This window comes from Felis catus, chromosome C1 (genome assembly GCF_018350175.1).
Source record: "Felis catus isolate Fca126 chromosome C1, F.catus_Fca126_mat1.0, whole genome shotgun sequence".
In the NCBI taxonomy this organism is placed as follows: domain Eukaryota; kingdom Metazoa; phylum Chordata; class Mammalia; order Carnivora; family Felidae; genus Felis; species Felis catus.
Genome location: NC_058375.1, coordinates 218,689,859 through 218,705,672, shown reverse-complemented (window position 1 = coordinate 218,705,672; position 15,814 = coordinate 218,689,859). Strand labels below are relative to the sequence as shown.

The following is a 15,814-nucleotide window of genomic DNA, read 5'->3' as shown; positions in this document are numbered from 1 at the left end:
CCCACATCCTAATCTCATCTCCTCAGCGTTCAATCCAAAGGCTCTCTCTCCTCAGACCCCTCCCCGCCCCTCCCGCCAAGCTCCGGAACCTTCTGCGGTTGGGTGGCTGCTTCTGGCTCTCTGCTCTGGGCTCTCCTGCTGGCTGCCCTCCCCTCCCCCCGGCGCTCAAGGCCTGTGGGACAGGGACCCCGAGCTGGCCCCCTCTGGGCTCTGTGCCAGCCCGATTACAGCTCAGGACCCCCTGGGGGAGGAGCCCCATTTCACAGGTGAGGGGCCTGAACCACCACCTGCTTTTGCCCAGAGGCCTGGGGCTGTCTGGCCCCGGGCAGTGCTCTGCACAACTAAGTTCTGATTGTGGGGCCCAGCGGGCCCAGAGCACGGAGCAGAGCCTGCGACGGACGAAGCAGACAAAACCGGATCCCTCCAGGGTTAAGACTGGAGCTACTGGGCACACGACAGCTAGGGGGAGCCCGCTACTCTGCTCAGATTCCCGAAGGCTCCCCAAAGGCCTGACACTGAGCAGTCCTGTAACATCCGCCCGCCGTTCCCTCTCTGACCTCGCCTCTGTCCGTCACACCTCATTCACTGCACTCAGAGGGACCAGCCTCCCTCTGGTCCTTGGGCTGCCCACTCATGCCTCAGGACCTTTGCACTGATTTTCTCTCTGCTCAGAATCACTTGTCCCAAATTCTCGCGGGGCTCCTCTCTCCTTTCTTTCTGGCCCCTGCTCAAGGCCACCTCCCCAGACAGGCTGCCCCTGAGCACCCTATGGAATCGTCACTCCCCTTCCCCCTGCTCTGCTTCTCTCCATGACACCTGGAATCACCCTCCTTGCCCCCCACCCCCACCCCATCAGGTGCCCAATCACCCTGTCTTCCCTGCTGGAACGTGAGGGCTGGGAGCGCAGGGCTGGTCTCCCTCACTGCCTAGAACACGGCCTGACACGAGGTAGAGGTGGGATAAAAATGGTTACATAAAAGAACACGTGGAAATAACACCTCTAACCAGGTGAAGAAGTTCCCAGCTCCCTGATCTGGTTCAACTTCATCGTCTGGCAGAGGAGGAAGCTGGGGCCACAGAGGGGCACGCAGTGGGGCGCCCGGTCGAGGGGTGGGCTCAGGCCCCGCACCTTCCGCGCCCACCTGCCAGGACCCAGCCTTCTGCCCCGCCTCCACTCTCTACTCCTTGGCCCCGCCCCGCCCCACCCCTCTCCGGCAGGTCCCCGCCCCCTGCCCCGCCCCTCCTGCCCCGCCCCCTCTCACGCTCCGCCCTGCCCCACCGGGCCCCACCTGGGCCTGGGATTCGGGGTCTGCGCCCAGGCGGGCTTGCAGCTTCCGCACCATCACCTGCCGCTTCCACTCTGGGATGGGTCGGCCGCGCTCGTCCTGCGTGGGCACCAGCCAATCGAGGTCGCCCGAGGGCAGCGTGTCCAGGTGCAGCGCGGCCAGGCAGTCTGGGGCGTCCCCCGCCGCTATCTCCTCTCCCTGTGCAGACTCGGGTAGGTCACTCAAGTCCCTGAGGGGACCTCCCCCCCTGCCCCGGGACCGGTGGGGAGGGCCACATGGGGTGAGCAAGGCCCAGGGAGGAGGGGGTGGGGACAGGCCAGAGAAGGGTGGGGAGACCCAGCCTGGTAAGCGTTGGCTTCTGAGGGCAGGGACCCCTGGTGTTCTGTGGGATCCAAGTATGTGAGTGGGGCGATCTCTGACTGAGAAGAGCAACCCGGAGATTCTTCCCTTGTTCTATATATGGCAGAAGAGGTTGCCATGTGGATAGGCAAACTCATTTGGAGAGCAGTTACATAGGGAAAGTCTGGTGGCCAACTCTGAACTGCAGGACTTGTCAGAGCCTTTAAAATGCTGTGTGCCCTATAACTCTCCAAGAGGGACAGCACCATGCAGCATTTCCCAAACTTGCACCGGACATCTCAGGGGCTGAGAGTTCCTGGCACCCTTTCAAGGAAGGGGTGGGTTGGATTTATAAAGGCCTCAGGCCCAGAAAAAAAAAGGAGAGAGAGGAGCTGGCCTCCTCCAGTGGGTCCTGGGCTGGGTGGGAGCCCCTGAGGAGGACGGCAGTAGACTCCAGGCCCACCCCCCCCCACCCCCCCCACCCCCCCCGCCATGGACAACTGCATCTCTGCCCTGGAAGTGACCTGGCTGGGCCACACAGAATACTGATGAGAGGCCAGGTGAGCTTGGGGGGGTTGGCTGGGGGGGCCTTGGGAGAGGGACGAGGAGGCAGGAGGCGTACCGTGGGGACGGCGGTGGCGTCGGTGGTGACCCTTGGGGGCATTGTGCAGGTTATCTGCTCCCTCGGCGGAGGTGGGTCATGCTGGTCAGGCCAGGCTGGGCTGGGAGACTCTACTGCGGGGGGAAGGGAAGCAGAGTCAAGGGGCTTCCCGAGAAGGCAGGGGTGGGGGGTAGAGAACCCAGGATCTAGGGCAGAGCTGGTATTCCTGAAGGACTGCTAGACTTGCAGCCAAAGTTGCAGCCAGCCCCCAACAAAGCGCCCGGGGACCCGGGGTGCTGGACCTCTGCGGGCGCCTATGGGGCTTTCCTAGCCTGGCCAGTTGGAGAACCTGAACTTTAGGAGCGGGGGAGGGCACAGGGTGGTCTGGGGACCTAAGGCAGCCCCTCCCAAAGCATGCCAACACGCACACCAGGGCCACACCCTGAGCGAGAAACAGGTCCTGCACCACACACACGCACACACGCACACACGCACACACTCCTCCGTGGGACTGTATAACCACAACCCACTCCACGAGATGGTGCTAACCCTCACAAATGTGGGGCCTGCTGAGATTTTTCGTGTTCCATTTCAATTTTTTTTAATGTATATTTATTTTTGAGAGAGAGAGAGAGAGAGAGAGAGCATGAGCAGAGGAGAGGCAGAGGGAGACACACGTCCGAAGCAGGCTCCAGGCTCTGAGCTGTCAGCACAGAGCCCGACGCGAGGCTTGAACCCACAGACCGTGAGATCGTGACCTGAGCTGAAGTCAGGCGCTTAACCGACTGAGCTACCCAGGTGCCCCTCCGTTTCAATTTTTGGTAGAACGGCCCTAATTCCCTAACAGTCAGCGGCCTGCCCCTGCCAGTCCGTGCACATCCCACCTGCCGGGGGCTCCAACCAACAGCAGCAGATCCAGAAGCGGCCTGGGCCCCGGTGACCTGACCTTTGAGATTTACCTCTCTCCGGACAAGCCAAGGCCCAGGGAGGGAATGAGGCTGCCCAAGGTCACACAGGCAGGACATCCGGGCCCTGGGGGCTCAGAGCTCACAGAGGGACCCCCGGAGGGCTGCGCAGGGGGCCAGTTAATTTTAAGCGTCCATTATGGAAAATGTTGATCCTCCCTTTAAAGAAGCAACCCAGGGGCGCCTGGGTGGCGCAGTCGGTTAAGCGCCCGACTTCAGCCAGGTCACGATCTCGCGGTCCGTGAGTTCGAGCCCCGCGTCGGGCTCTGGGCTGATGGCTCAGAGCCTGGAGCCTGTTTCTGATTCTGTGTCTCCCTCTCTCTCTGCCCGTCCCCCGTTCATGCTCTGTCTCTCTCTGTCCCAAAAATAAATAAACGTTAAAAAAAAAAAATTTAAAGAAGCAACCCAGACAGTAGTGGAAATTTGGGAGAAGCTGGGGGCTGGGTGGTGGGAGGGATGACCCCAACTGTGTCCTGGAGGTCTTGTGGGCCCGGCTGCCTGGAGTCCACTGCTCTCCCAGCCCCCCACCCCTCAAAGGACCTCAGAGGCGGGGCCAGCAACGCCCACTCCCCGCGTCTATGGTCCAGGCCAGTCTCCCCTGGAGACGTGTACTCACAGGTGGGGCTCCTGAAACCCGAGCCCCTCCTTCCATCCTCCGGGGCGCGCCTGGCAGCTGACAGTGGAGGAGGGGGAAACGGTGGTGGCGGTGGCGTCATCAGGAGTGGCACCTGGGGGTGGACACGGACCTGGTCAGCAGGAGGCCCCAGTGAGCCCTGGCTTGGGCCGCCGCATGACTGGTGGGGTGGAGGGGGCATCCGGCAGGCTGGCCGTGGCCCAGTCTCCCTGGCGGGGGAGGAGGGCATGTGTATCTCGGAACGGGGCTTGGAGAGGGTGAAGTGCGCAGGACTGAGGTTCTGTCCTCCCGTGTCTGCCCACCCCTCCATGCCTGGTGACCAGGACTCCTCGTGCTCCCCATGTACTTGTCTCAGTGCCGTCACTCACCGTGCCCCCGCATGTGGCCACCACCACCGGCAGGTGAGCCCCCCCCCCCCCATCTAAAGGCCTGGCTCAGCCTTTCTCTGGAACCAGCTTAACGTGGCAGCTCCAGGTGCTGGGTCAGGGCCAGGTGTCCAGCCTGTGCTTACCTCTCTCTGGCCTTGTGAGATACGCGTGCACACACCTGCACATGTGCACACACTCACACATGCGTGTGTATACACGTGCACGCACACACGCATGTACACAACCCACATGCACACACACGCACATACACACATATATGCGCGCCCACACATACACGCTCATGTACACGCAACCCCCCTCCCTGACCGTCCCGGACTTCCGGGCTGAGACAAAGTGCCTCGAGGGCACCCCCCTCTGAGAGGAGAGCAGAGTCCCCGCCAACGGGCACAGAGGGAAACCGCGAGGCACTTGGAACACTTCTCAGAGCCACAAGCAGGGGCTGTGGGGCTGTGGCCTCACCTCAGAGCAGTGGTGTAGTGCCCAGGCCACCCCCTCCCCAAGGCCACTCGGAAACAGAGATCACCGAGTTCACTCCCAGGGAGCTTGGTGGCTGGGGAAACCCAGGCCCGGCACTGCAGGGGCACCCCAAACTCACCCCCATAGCCTGCCCCATGTCCAGGGCAAGGCACAGAGCTGCCTCTGGCCACCCCCCCGCCCCCAGCACTGACAGGTGGCAGCCGAAAGAGCCTTTGACCTGGAGCTCTCTCCCCAGCTCAGCCCTGAGCAGCCTCAGCTTTTGGGACCGACTGACGGGAGCCAAGACTTCTGGGCCAGCTGACTAGCCAGCAGGAGACACGGGGCGTGCAGGCCACTCTAACAGTACAGGGGTGCCAGCAGGGGGACAGTGCTCACCTCCTTGCCCCCTGCGTGTCCCTCCTTCGGCAGCAGAGAAATCACTTTTTGGTTTAAAGATGAAAGTTGAAGTCCGGCCGACGCCGTCTCTTGGACGGCAGACCTCGGGGCCCCGGGCAGCGTCACGGAGGCCCTTCTGACGCCTGATTGCCCCGGCTTGTGTCTCCAGCCAGTCGGACCACAGCCGCACCCCCCTCAGCACCCCACCCTGGCCGTCAGACTGGAGCTCCTCACCCCTCCTTCCGCGGGCAGCGGAGGCTGGACACGCCTCCAGGTTGGGGCTGCAGAGAGCCCCGAGCAGGACAGAGGACATGGTTTAAAACAGCCCCACGTGGGATGTGTGGCCTGTGGCCGGAGGGTGTCTGGAGGGTGTGGCCCATGTCACAGCGCCGTTTGATGCTCTGCTGTCTCTGTCTTAAAATCCTTAATCATTTTGGGGGCGCCTGGGGGGCTCATTCGGCTGAGTGTCCAACTTCGGCTGCGGTCATGATCTCACGGTCTGTGGGTTCAAGCCCCACCTCGGGCTCTGTGCCGACAGCCCGGAGCCCGGAGCCTGCTTCGGATTCTGTGTCTCCCTCTCTCTCTGCCCCCCGCCCCTGCTCATTCTCTGTCTCTCAAAAATAAATGTTAAGAAATTTGTTTAAATAAAAAAATAAATTTCTTAATCATTTTTGAATAAGCAGCACCAAATTCGTCGTGCGCTGGCCCTGCATGTGATACAGCTGGTCCTGCTGGACAAACCCCTGGGTCATTCTGAGTGTCCCCTTGCTCACATCCTGATCCCACCTCCCTGCGAGGAGGCACTGACTGACCTCAGCTCGGCGGTGCCCTCAGGAGAACCCCTGACCCGCACCCGAGTGTCTCCAGACGCTCCATTGCTCTCCTGTCCAGGCCCCGCGGCCCACTGTGGCCACTGGAAAGGGACACAGCCTGAAACCCCGTCTGCCCGGCCACCACGCACCTCACACCTCAGTCCTTGCGGGAATCCGTGTGGAGATCCCGGGAGCCCCGGTGGGCTGGGGCGCGTCTGCCGGCCCCCAGCCCTGGAGGACCCGCAGAGACAGGGGCTGGGCTGCGCACGGGGAGCTGCAGCCGTCCTGGGGCTGTCAGGACCTGTGGCAGCTGCCGCCCCGCGGAGAGCAGGAGGTGTGGCATTAATATTTGAAGGCGGAGGTATCGGGTGGCCAGGCGGGCTTGGGGTGGCTGTGGGATCCCTTACCATGCACCTTAACCCTCCACGGTGCAGGGGAGCAGACCCTCCGGGGATGCGGGAGGGACTGAGATCCCTGGGTCAGACAGAGGGATCCTCTGGTACAGAACCCCTCTCCCACAGCCCCCCGGGGAACAGATGAGGAGACAGGATCAGAGAGGGCAAGGGGCTTCCTCAAGGCCCCAGAGCTGGGATGCGGAGAGCTGGGATCAGAATCTTATTTGAGCCCCTAGTCCTTGCTCCGGGAGGCCCTCGGATCACTGCTCCTTTGGTCCAGGGGCATCAGCAGTAGAGGAGGAGGCAGATGGGTGGGCCTCGGGGGGCGGGGTGGGGGGCTGGCGCCGGCTGGGTCTCTCGCACTCCTTCCACGGATGCAAGTTCTGGCTGCATTTCTCGGGACAGACCCAGAGGAACCTTGTTGCTCCCAAATAAAATGGGGGTCCCCCAGGCTCCACCATCCTTCCCCCACCTCCTGTGTGCCCAGTGGCCATCTGGGCCCATCTCACATCACGCTGGGACCCAATAAAACATGCTCTCTGCAAGGTGCATTGGACCCGGGACTCTTGTGCCGTCTTCCAGCATCCACGACACAGACGTCTGCTGGCTCACGACCTTCAGGCAGGGTTGAGTCAGACCCCAGACCCTGCGGCACAGCTAGAGAGCCCGGCCCTGTGGTCTGACGGAGGACGGCTGAGCCCCGGGGGCGCCCGCACCACAGGCTCCCCTTGCTGCCCGGGGCCCCTGCCCCGCCAGGACTCCCCCTGCTTCCTGCCCCTGCCTGGGAGCCCTCGGCCCCTCCGCTCTCAGGAGTGGGGGGCACAAATCTCCCCACCCCCTGGAGGACTGCGGACTCAGCTCGGGCCACAGTGGCCTCTCAGGCAGGGGGAGACGAAAGAGGCCGGCAGTTGGTTTGAGGCCCAGGGAAATGGACTTGGGCCCCAGAGTGGCACCTACAGCCTGGGAGACCTCGGGGCTGAATCCTGCTCTACCCCTCACCAATGAGAAGCGCTGGGGAGCCACTGCCTGGGCCTCGGTTTCCTCGCCTGTGAGTCAGGAAGATGAGGAGTTACGGGGGGCGCCTGGCAGGACCCGGCACCGGTAGGGCTCGGACCTGATCCCCGTGGTTACCCTGGAGAGGCGCTCACCCCGAGTTCTAACCGGGTCCGCTGTGCAGCTTCCCAGGTGGTGGGAAAACCGGCATCCTGACTAAGCGAAGCTGCCCGGAGCCGAAGGAGCACAGATACTGGGTCCCGACCTCTGTGTCCTGCTGGCAGGACACGACTGTCCCCGAACCGGGCAACTGGCCGGAGGCCGGCAGACATCTGGGCCTGGGCTGGCACCCTTCCCGCGGCCTGCTGTCTTTTCCTGTTTTCGGTGAGATTTGAGCAATGCTGTGCCCGCCATGCATTATACATAGAGGACAGCTGTGGCGAGCAGGGTTACAGGCCTGTAATGCCACCCGGGCGGAGAAAATCATGACCCACAGATGGGTGCCGGACACCGGTCACCATGGCTGAGATTCAGTTACTGGCCGCACAGCCAGGCCCCACCTCTCCCTGGAGAGGAGGCTGTCCGAGGGAGTCCCTTGCCCTCTCTGGGCCTCAGTTTCCCCAGCCGAAAGGAGAGGGTCCTAGAGTCCTTCTGGACCTAGGGGAGGGACTTAGCCCCCACCGTGCATCTCCTCTGCCTTCACAAGGCTCTTCAACCCTGTTTTACAGATGGGAAAACTGAGGCTCGGAGATGCTCAGAACTCGCCAGTGCTACCCAGCCAGAAGGAGCCACCCCAACCCCGGAGGGAGGGAGTACAAGGCTGGGGGTGAACAGGACAGTCCGGATGCTCTGGAAGGTGCTAGGGGGCTCGCCCCTCCCCTCCTGGAGGGCCGTGCTTGCCACCTGAGGCCGCTGTTCATCAGTGCCACCACCTGACCAGGACTTCACTCACACCCGGCCCTGCAGCTGCCGCCCCTGGAGCCCCTGCCCCACCCAGGTCAGAGAGGCCCAACCCCTCACTGTGCAGAGCGGTGCCTGAGAGCCAGGGGGGCAGACAGACCTGGCCCAGGCTGAGGTGGGGCCTGGCCTCTCTGAGCCGTGGGCAGGGCCTGCCTCACCACCACCAGCCCGGTCTTGTCCCCCGGGCCACGTCTCTGGAGACCCACGACCTCCCCGGGGCCAGCGCAGGCTGTCCTGTGGTGCAGAAGACGACAGCTTTTGCCTCTCCTGAGCCCAGCACAGGAAGAGGCCGGCACGGCCACCTGTGGATATTGCGTTTCCATCAATATTGCATTAGGCGCACAGCCCCCACTCCCGGGCCCCGGGGCCCACAGCTGACACCCTGCCCTCCCGTGGGGCCAAGCCTGCGAGCGCGAGGCAGGCGGCCTGGGAAGGGGGACATGGCAGCCACAGGCGAGGGACTGGCCTGCTGCCCTGGGCGCTCAGCGAGGCAGAAGGGAGGCTCTGGTCCTCACCCTGAGTCCCACACGGGCTCCCCCAGCTCCCCGCAGACACAGCAGTGAGCCCGGGGTGGGGGGCCACACGGTCGGCCCAGGCTGGTTGGGGGAGCCCCCAGAGACCAGAATTCTGTCTCGAATCCTATGGTGATACCTGGGAGACGGCCAGGGCAGCAAAACCCCCCAGCAGCTTGGGACAGGCCGGTTCTCCACGGCCCGGGGAGTCAGGAGACACCAGAACCCCCGGCCCCCAAAAGAGCTGGGCAAAGAGGCCAGGGGTCCTGGCAGGTGTGCTGGCACCTGGGGATGGAAAGCTGAGGTCAGGGTCGCTGCCCCGACAGGCTGGGGACGGGCCGGGGACCCCACCCTGAGGCCAGGCGGGACCTGCTCCCCGGCAGCCGAGCAGCGCCCACCCCACCTCCTGATCTCACCTTCCGGGTTGGCCCCAGGAACCACACAGGGACCACACAGGGGCTGCGAGGGTCCCTGAGGGCCGGGACACTCCTGGCTTGTGGCCTGGGAAGCTCCGCCCACTACACCGGGAACCTGCCGAGCCCGACCAACTCCTCAAACCCGAGCCCAAAGGCAACATACATACATCATTCCGCAAATAAATTACTTCAAGCAGTAAGTTCTCGTTTCTCAAACCACAACAGCAGGGCACTGACATGTGCCCCAGGGCACCCGAGCTGCCCCGAACCGCAGCGAGCCTGGGTGTGGGTTTCAGGTGGCGGTGACAAGAGGCTCCTGGCAGGGGCCGGGTGAGGACTGTCCCACAGGCCCAGGGCCAGGGAGGCCTGCAGCTCTGCCTCAGTTGGTCCCGGATGCTCCTGAGGGAAAAAGAGGCACAGCAGCAGTGCCACAGGGAGACCTGGCTTTGGGGGGCGGGGGCAGCTTCCCCGGTGGACCTCAGGCTCCACCCGGAAATGGGGCCAGGCGGTCCCAGGGACACCTTCCGAAAGGGTGGCCACAAAAGGAAAGTGGCACGAGCTGTGGCAGGTAGGGACTAATCTGTCATAGCAACTGCCTTGGGCCTGGAAGGGGGGAGGGATGGGCGGGAGGGACCTGGGGTACCAGGCTCCATGCGGACCACACCGCTGACCCCAAGCCACCTGTGTGCCCGGCCCCACCCACTCTTCATTCAGCGCGCGCTTGTGGTGGCCTGCGTGTGCGGGGGGCTGGCCCAGCAGGATGCGTGGGATCCTTGTCCCACGGATGGGGAAATGGCTCGGCGGGGTGTGGAGCCACGAGGGCCACGCCGAGATGGGGTCACGGGGCTGGAACCTGCTGCCTTCTGCCTTCAGGACGGCCACGGGGCTGGCACCTCACCAAGGACCCAGGGCCCTGCTCCCGCCCCCAGGGTATCCTCAGTCTGATGTCACCCCACAGGAGTCCCGGCCAAGGTCCAGCCACAAGCCCAGACCTGGTCTCGGCCATAGCCCTGGCCCCTGTCCCGACCCGTCACAGCCCCGGTGGGAGCCCCAGTCACGGCCCCTGTCACAGCCCTGTCATGGCCTTTATCACAGCTCCTGTCACGGCCCCAGTCACAGCCCTGTCATGACCCCAGTCATGGTCCTTATCACAGCTCCGGTCACAGGCCCAGTCACAGTCCCAGTCCCAACCTCTCTCGCGGCCCCTGCCATGATCCCTGCCATGGCCCATCACGGCCCCTGCCACAGCCCTGTCACGGCTCCATCAAGGCCCCGTCACGGCCCTGGCCCCCGGCCAGCTGACTTGCGGCGCTGGCTCGGTCCCGGCCAGGCCCCTTCTCCTGGGAACAGCATGGCGTCCGCAATGAGCTTTGTCTCTAACTCGGCCATCAGGGCGGCAGGAGTCCCATCACCCCGGCCCCCGGGGACGGACGGGGACCGTGGAGCTTACCGGCCGGGCGGCCTCCTGCAGGAAGCGGGCGCAGTCCCGGTGTCCGTTGTAGTCGGCCAGGTCGGCTGCCGTGCACCCATCTTTGTCCCGCAGGGAGGGGTCCACGTGGTGAGAGACCAGCGTCTGGCAGCACTGCAGGGAGGGGGCACACGAGCGACCGCTGGGCTACCCGCCTGCGCCCACGGCGCTCACCAGGTGCGACGGAGAGAGGGCGCCGTGCCCGCCCCATCTCACAGGTGGGAAACCGAGGCCGCCGACAGCCGAGGGACTTGCCCAAGGCCCTGCCGCCATTCACTGCAAGGACAGGGCTTGAACCCCCGCACCCCACCAGGCAGCAGCACGCCCTCGTCCCGGACAGAAACCGAGGCACCCGCAGTAAGGAACTGGCCAAGGGCTCAGCCGGTGAGCAGGCGGTACGGCCAGCATGGGGGCTCGGCCCTGCCCTCGTAGTCCGTGCCCCGGGCTCTAAATGCAGAACCGGTGTCCGTTTCCACAGCAGCGCTCAGAGGTGTGTATCATTCTCATGCTTAGAAACAGGAAAACGGAATGATGGCCGATTACTGCCAGATTCGTGAACAGGGGTGGGTGATTCCAGAATGACCGAGGTTTAAGTCTGCAAATCTGTGAGGTGGCTGTGCCAGCAGCGGAACAGGCGGGTGGATGGATCCCATCGGGGAGCAGAGAAACAAGTCCCCAAGGACAATGCAAAACATGGACTAAATGTAGAAGCCGCCTTCCTAAAGCATCACGTGGGTAACTAGGAACCAGGCAGGCTCAGGAGCCAGGGAAGGGAATATCTGGAGGGATGAACCCACCACTCAGAGCTGTCTTTGCCCCTGGGCGCCTGGGGGGGCTCGGTCAGTTAAGCACGGACTCTTGTTTTGGCTCAGGTCATGATCTCACGGTGCGTGAGTTTGAGCCCTGCACCGGGCTCCATGCTGTCAGTGTGGAGCCTGCTTGGGATTCTCTCTCTCTCCCTCTCCCTCTGGCCCTCCTCCACTTGTACTCTCTCTCTCTCAAAAAAAATAAGTAAACTTTAAAAATGAAAAAAAGAAGAACTGTTTTTGCCCTAAGAGCATGCCGACACAGGAGAAACGGTTATCTTTGGCAGCCTCGTGGGACTAGGGAGACCAGCCAAAGCTCACAGTCTTCCAAAGATGAGGGCTTGACCCTCATGGAAGAGGTAAACCAGAAGTCAGCCAGCCCTCTGCTTCCCATCACTTGGTGGTCCAAGGAACCTTGAGCCTGGAATGTGGCCTGAGATCCTGGGCTTACAATTCCCATGCGTGTCCAGCAGGCAGAGGGAAGTGAGATATCACCCAAGGCCTCACATGACTCCTACGAATTATTTTTCAAATATAAGTTCCAGCATACAGTCAGACAAGATCAGGAGCACAAAGAAATAAGACACCAGAACCAGAACTAGAAGATCCAACCAGCAAGGAGACCCACAAAGACCTGGGAACCCAATAGATAGAACACGACCGTGCTTCCTAATTTCAAGGGAAGTTAAATCAAGCTTGAAAATGTAGGCATGGAATTATAAACTATGAAGAGTGACGTGGTAGATTTGAGAAATGAGTATCAGTAGGTCAGGAACATGGAAATAATAACCAAGTTCAAAATCAAAGCTGTAGGATTAGTAAACAGAAAATTGGGCAGATGCAGCACAGACAGACAAAAAGATGTGAACAAAAGCACCAGCAGACACAAGAAGGCCTAAAGTATGTGTGGGGCACCTGAGTGGCTCAGTTGGTCGAGCGTCTGACTCTTGGTTTTGGCTCAAGTCATGATCTCACAGTTTGTGACTTTGATCCCTGCAATGGCCTTCATGCTGATGGCATGAAGCCTGCTTGGGATTCTCTCCCCCTCTCTCTCTGCCCTTCCCCTGCTCTCTCTCTCTCTCTCTCTCTCTCTCTCTCTCTGTCTCTCAAAATAAATAAATAAACCTTAAAATTTTTTAAACAAATAAAATATGTGTAATAATAATCCCAGAAAGAGATGAGAAAGAGAATGGGTGCACAAATCACTGAAGGGATAATGGCTGGGAATTTTACGGGACTTCTGGAAGCACCAAAGCACAAATGCAAGATGCTCAAGCAATCCCAAGTGAGAGAAATAAAAAGCATTCCAACTCTGGTCATAGTGAAATTGCAGAAAACCAAAGACAAAGTGAAAAACCTTAAAAGCGACAAGAGAAAGAATGATTATCTTCAAAACCATGGCCCCTCTCAGCTGACTTCTTTGTAGAAACCACAGGCAATGAATGAATGACATTTTCAAAGCGGTGAAAGAAATAAGCTGAAAAGATGAAGCTACAATTCTATACCCAGCAAAACTATTCTTCAATACTGACAATGGGATAAAGACGTTTCCAGGCAAACAAACAAAACAAAACAAAGAATTGGCCTGCAACAAACCCACACTAACAGAACATCTGAGGCATCGGCTTCAGACTGAGGGAAAGGGATCCTATATGGAAGGCTGGAGAAGCCAGAAAGAATGAAGATCACAAAATGGTAAATTTGTGGATAACTTTAAGCCTTTATTCCTTGACTGAATGGAAAACAGTAACGTCAGTTTTTTTTTAAACTGCAGAAAGAGAACACATTAAAAATGGTGACCCTATTGCATTCTAGCCTCATCGACACCCTGCAAACTTTCTTGCTCCCTTCCTTCTTGCTACTGGCCTCTAGGCTGTACCGTGAAAAGCTCAAGTCCATCCGTAGGGAGCTGGGGGTTGCCAGGGACCATCGTGCTCACCACATGGAGAAGGCTTTGCCCAAGAGATGGGGAGGTAAGTCCTTCCCACGTGCCTCATGGCACCAGGCACCATTCTGGAGTGACACGTGGACCATTGATTCAGTCCCAATGTCACCCTGTGAAGTTTGTTACTGTGCCTGCCATTACACAAGAGGACATGAGGCATGGAGAAGGACAAGAAGCCTCCCCAAGGTCGTACAGCTGGATTCACAGCAATGGCACTAAGACCCCATGATCTTCATAGGCACCCTAGACAGAGGAGCATCATAGGACAGTGCAGGGCTGGAAGAGACCTCGAGGAGAAGTTAGCCCAGAGTCCCCCATGCCATCAGTCCCAATGCCCCCTTATTATTACAAATATTTTCTAATACCCCATTTGCTATTCTAACATGAACTCTAAATATAATGCAATTTGCTTGCACATGTAATAATTACTATACATTTTTGAAAAATTTTTAATGTTTATTCATTTTAGAGAGAGACAGCACAAGCAGGGAAGGGGCAGAGAGAGAGGGAGACACAGAACCTGAGTAGGCTCCAGACTCTGAGCTGTCAGCACAGAGCCCAACGTGGGGCTGGAACCCATGAACCATGAGATCATGACCTGAGCCAAAGTTGGCTGCTCAACCGACTGAGCCACCCAGGCGCCCCTAATAATTACTATATTTATATTTTATAAGTATTTATTAATAATCATTAGTGACATTCTATTAATAATAATATATATTTAAAAAATTGCTACTACACTCTAATATACAGGAGAAAAGAAAAATAATTTATAATTTAAAAGACATGCATTTTACTGTGTGAATGTTTGGGCACGAATGCACCGAAGACAAAGTCTGATGTCAGTATCGTGAAACATTGAGAAAAGCATTGACATGGACAAAACAGATTACTGAGTGTCCTGCTTAGGACACTCTGGTGGTTATTTCTGCCTTTCATTCACTGCCTTAGAGCCAACTACTCTGCAAGCTGTAAAAAAAAAAAAAAAAAAAAAAAGTTCATATTATAAATGACTCTTGTCCAGAGAAAGGCAAAACACAAAATGTGTCCAGTGGAACGCAGCTATTTCCTTGTCCATACTGACTGGTTTTGCATCTATTTGTAAATTCACTCCATCATTCCTTACCTGTGAAACGTTTGTTTGTTACTGGCTATATGAGTTACTTGTTTTCTCCTTAATTAACGAGTTAAGTACTCATCTTTGAAAGTCTCATTTTATAGTTGAATGAGCACCACGATTACAGGCATTTTAAAAACCATCCTCCGATGTACCCACATGTAGAATAACTGATCTTACAGTTACACTTTAAACTGCGGAGACTCAAACATCAGTGATGCCATGTTCCCAGACAGTGAGTAGTTCTTACTAAGGTGCTAAATAAGACAAAATACTATCTGCCCTCAACACACACAGTGGGACCATTCTTGGAAAGGTCTTATGTGTACTAAAACTATGAGAAATGTTGGGGTGTGTGTGTATTTACATTCTGAGCTTAGATAATTACATATACTTGAGCTGGGTTCAAAGCCCAAGTAATTATAAACAGGTTTGCCACCTACATGCATGTCAGAGCCATTGGGGAATTGTGTGGGGTGGGAGACCCTCTGTCATTTTGTGCAGGGCTGCCCGGTGAATAGCAGGTCCCCTAGTGTCCCCTCCACCACAATGCACCTTGATCACTGGACCAACCAAAAACAGCCCTGAAATTTCCAACACTCGCCACAGAGGGTTGCTGCCCTGTGGTGCCCAATCAGGGAATCAAGTACCCCTTGGTCACGTGCTAAGCAGGTGCTCAATCACTATGTGTTGGATGAGCGAGTATCTGAATGCAGGAGAGCGAACGGGTACACATCAGAGGGTCTGACCAATTAGCCTCTCACAGGCGCAGGAAGTCGACCGAGGCGATCATGCTCAGAATGCCTTTAGGGACTCCTGCAATACTCAGGAAGCTCCCTTCTTGAATTAGCAGCAACTCGACGTTAGCTAGAGAACTACCAGGGAGTTACAATCACTTTCCTAAACCTTGAGGGAACCTCATTTACACCTGTCTTCTGTGGTTTCCTTCTCAACCTCGACACCAAAGCCCCAGATCACACCCCCTCTTATGGCAACTTCCTGCAGTGTGCCCTCCTCTCGAGATCCCGATCCCGTAGCAGCCTCCTGATGCAGCGTGAAAACTGCAGAGAGGCTGCAAGGCCTGCCACGGGGGACCGCTTGCTGCCAGCAGGAGCGCCTCCTCTCTGCTCCGTTCTAGCAGTCTGGCCACGTCTAGCCCTCTCCCTCGCCAGAAATCCCGCTCCTTCCCATGTTCAAATCACCTCGGTGAGAAGCATCGTCTCTATGAATTCTTCCTAGATGAGCTCAGCTAATGCTATTCGCACAGACAGTTCTTGAAATTGTATGTTAGAATCACCTGGGGTGTTTTAAAAAAGTCCTGATA

The 15,814-nt window shown here is 58.4% G+C and overlaps 1 protein-coding gene and 1 long non-coding RNA gene across 2 annotated transcripts in view; one reads left to right on the top strand and one right to left on the bottom strand.

The window, feature by feature from the left end:
* Positions 1–15,814, bottom strand: part of ESPNL (espin like) — a 29,090-nt gene that overhangs the window by 3,333 nt on the left and 9,943 nt on the right. Inside the window, exons 5-8 of the mRNA XM_023259923.2 lie at positions 10,605–10,736; positions 3,808–3,919; positions 2,248–2,360; positions 1,290–1,484 (exon numbers count right to left, since the gene is read on the bottom strand). Coding sequence (XP_023115691.2) covers positions 1,290–1,484; positions 2,248–2,360; positions 3,808–3,919; positions 10,605–10,736 — 552 coding nt within the window. The remainder of the gene's footprint in view (positions 1–1,289; positions 1,485–2,247; positions 2,361–3,807; positions 3,920–10,604; positions 10,737–15,814) is intronic.
* LOC111561925 lies at positions 3,815–5,584 on the top strand. The gene is made up of 3 exons (XR_006583672.1): positions 3,815–3,957; positions 4,149–4,226; positions 4,927–5,584. It is a non-coding gene; the product is annotated as an uncharacterized LOC111561925 (long non-coding RNA).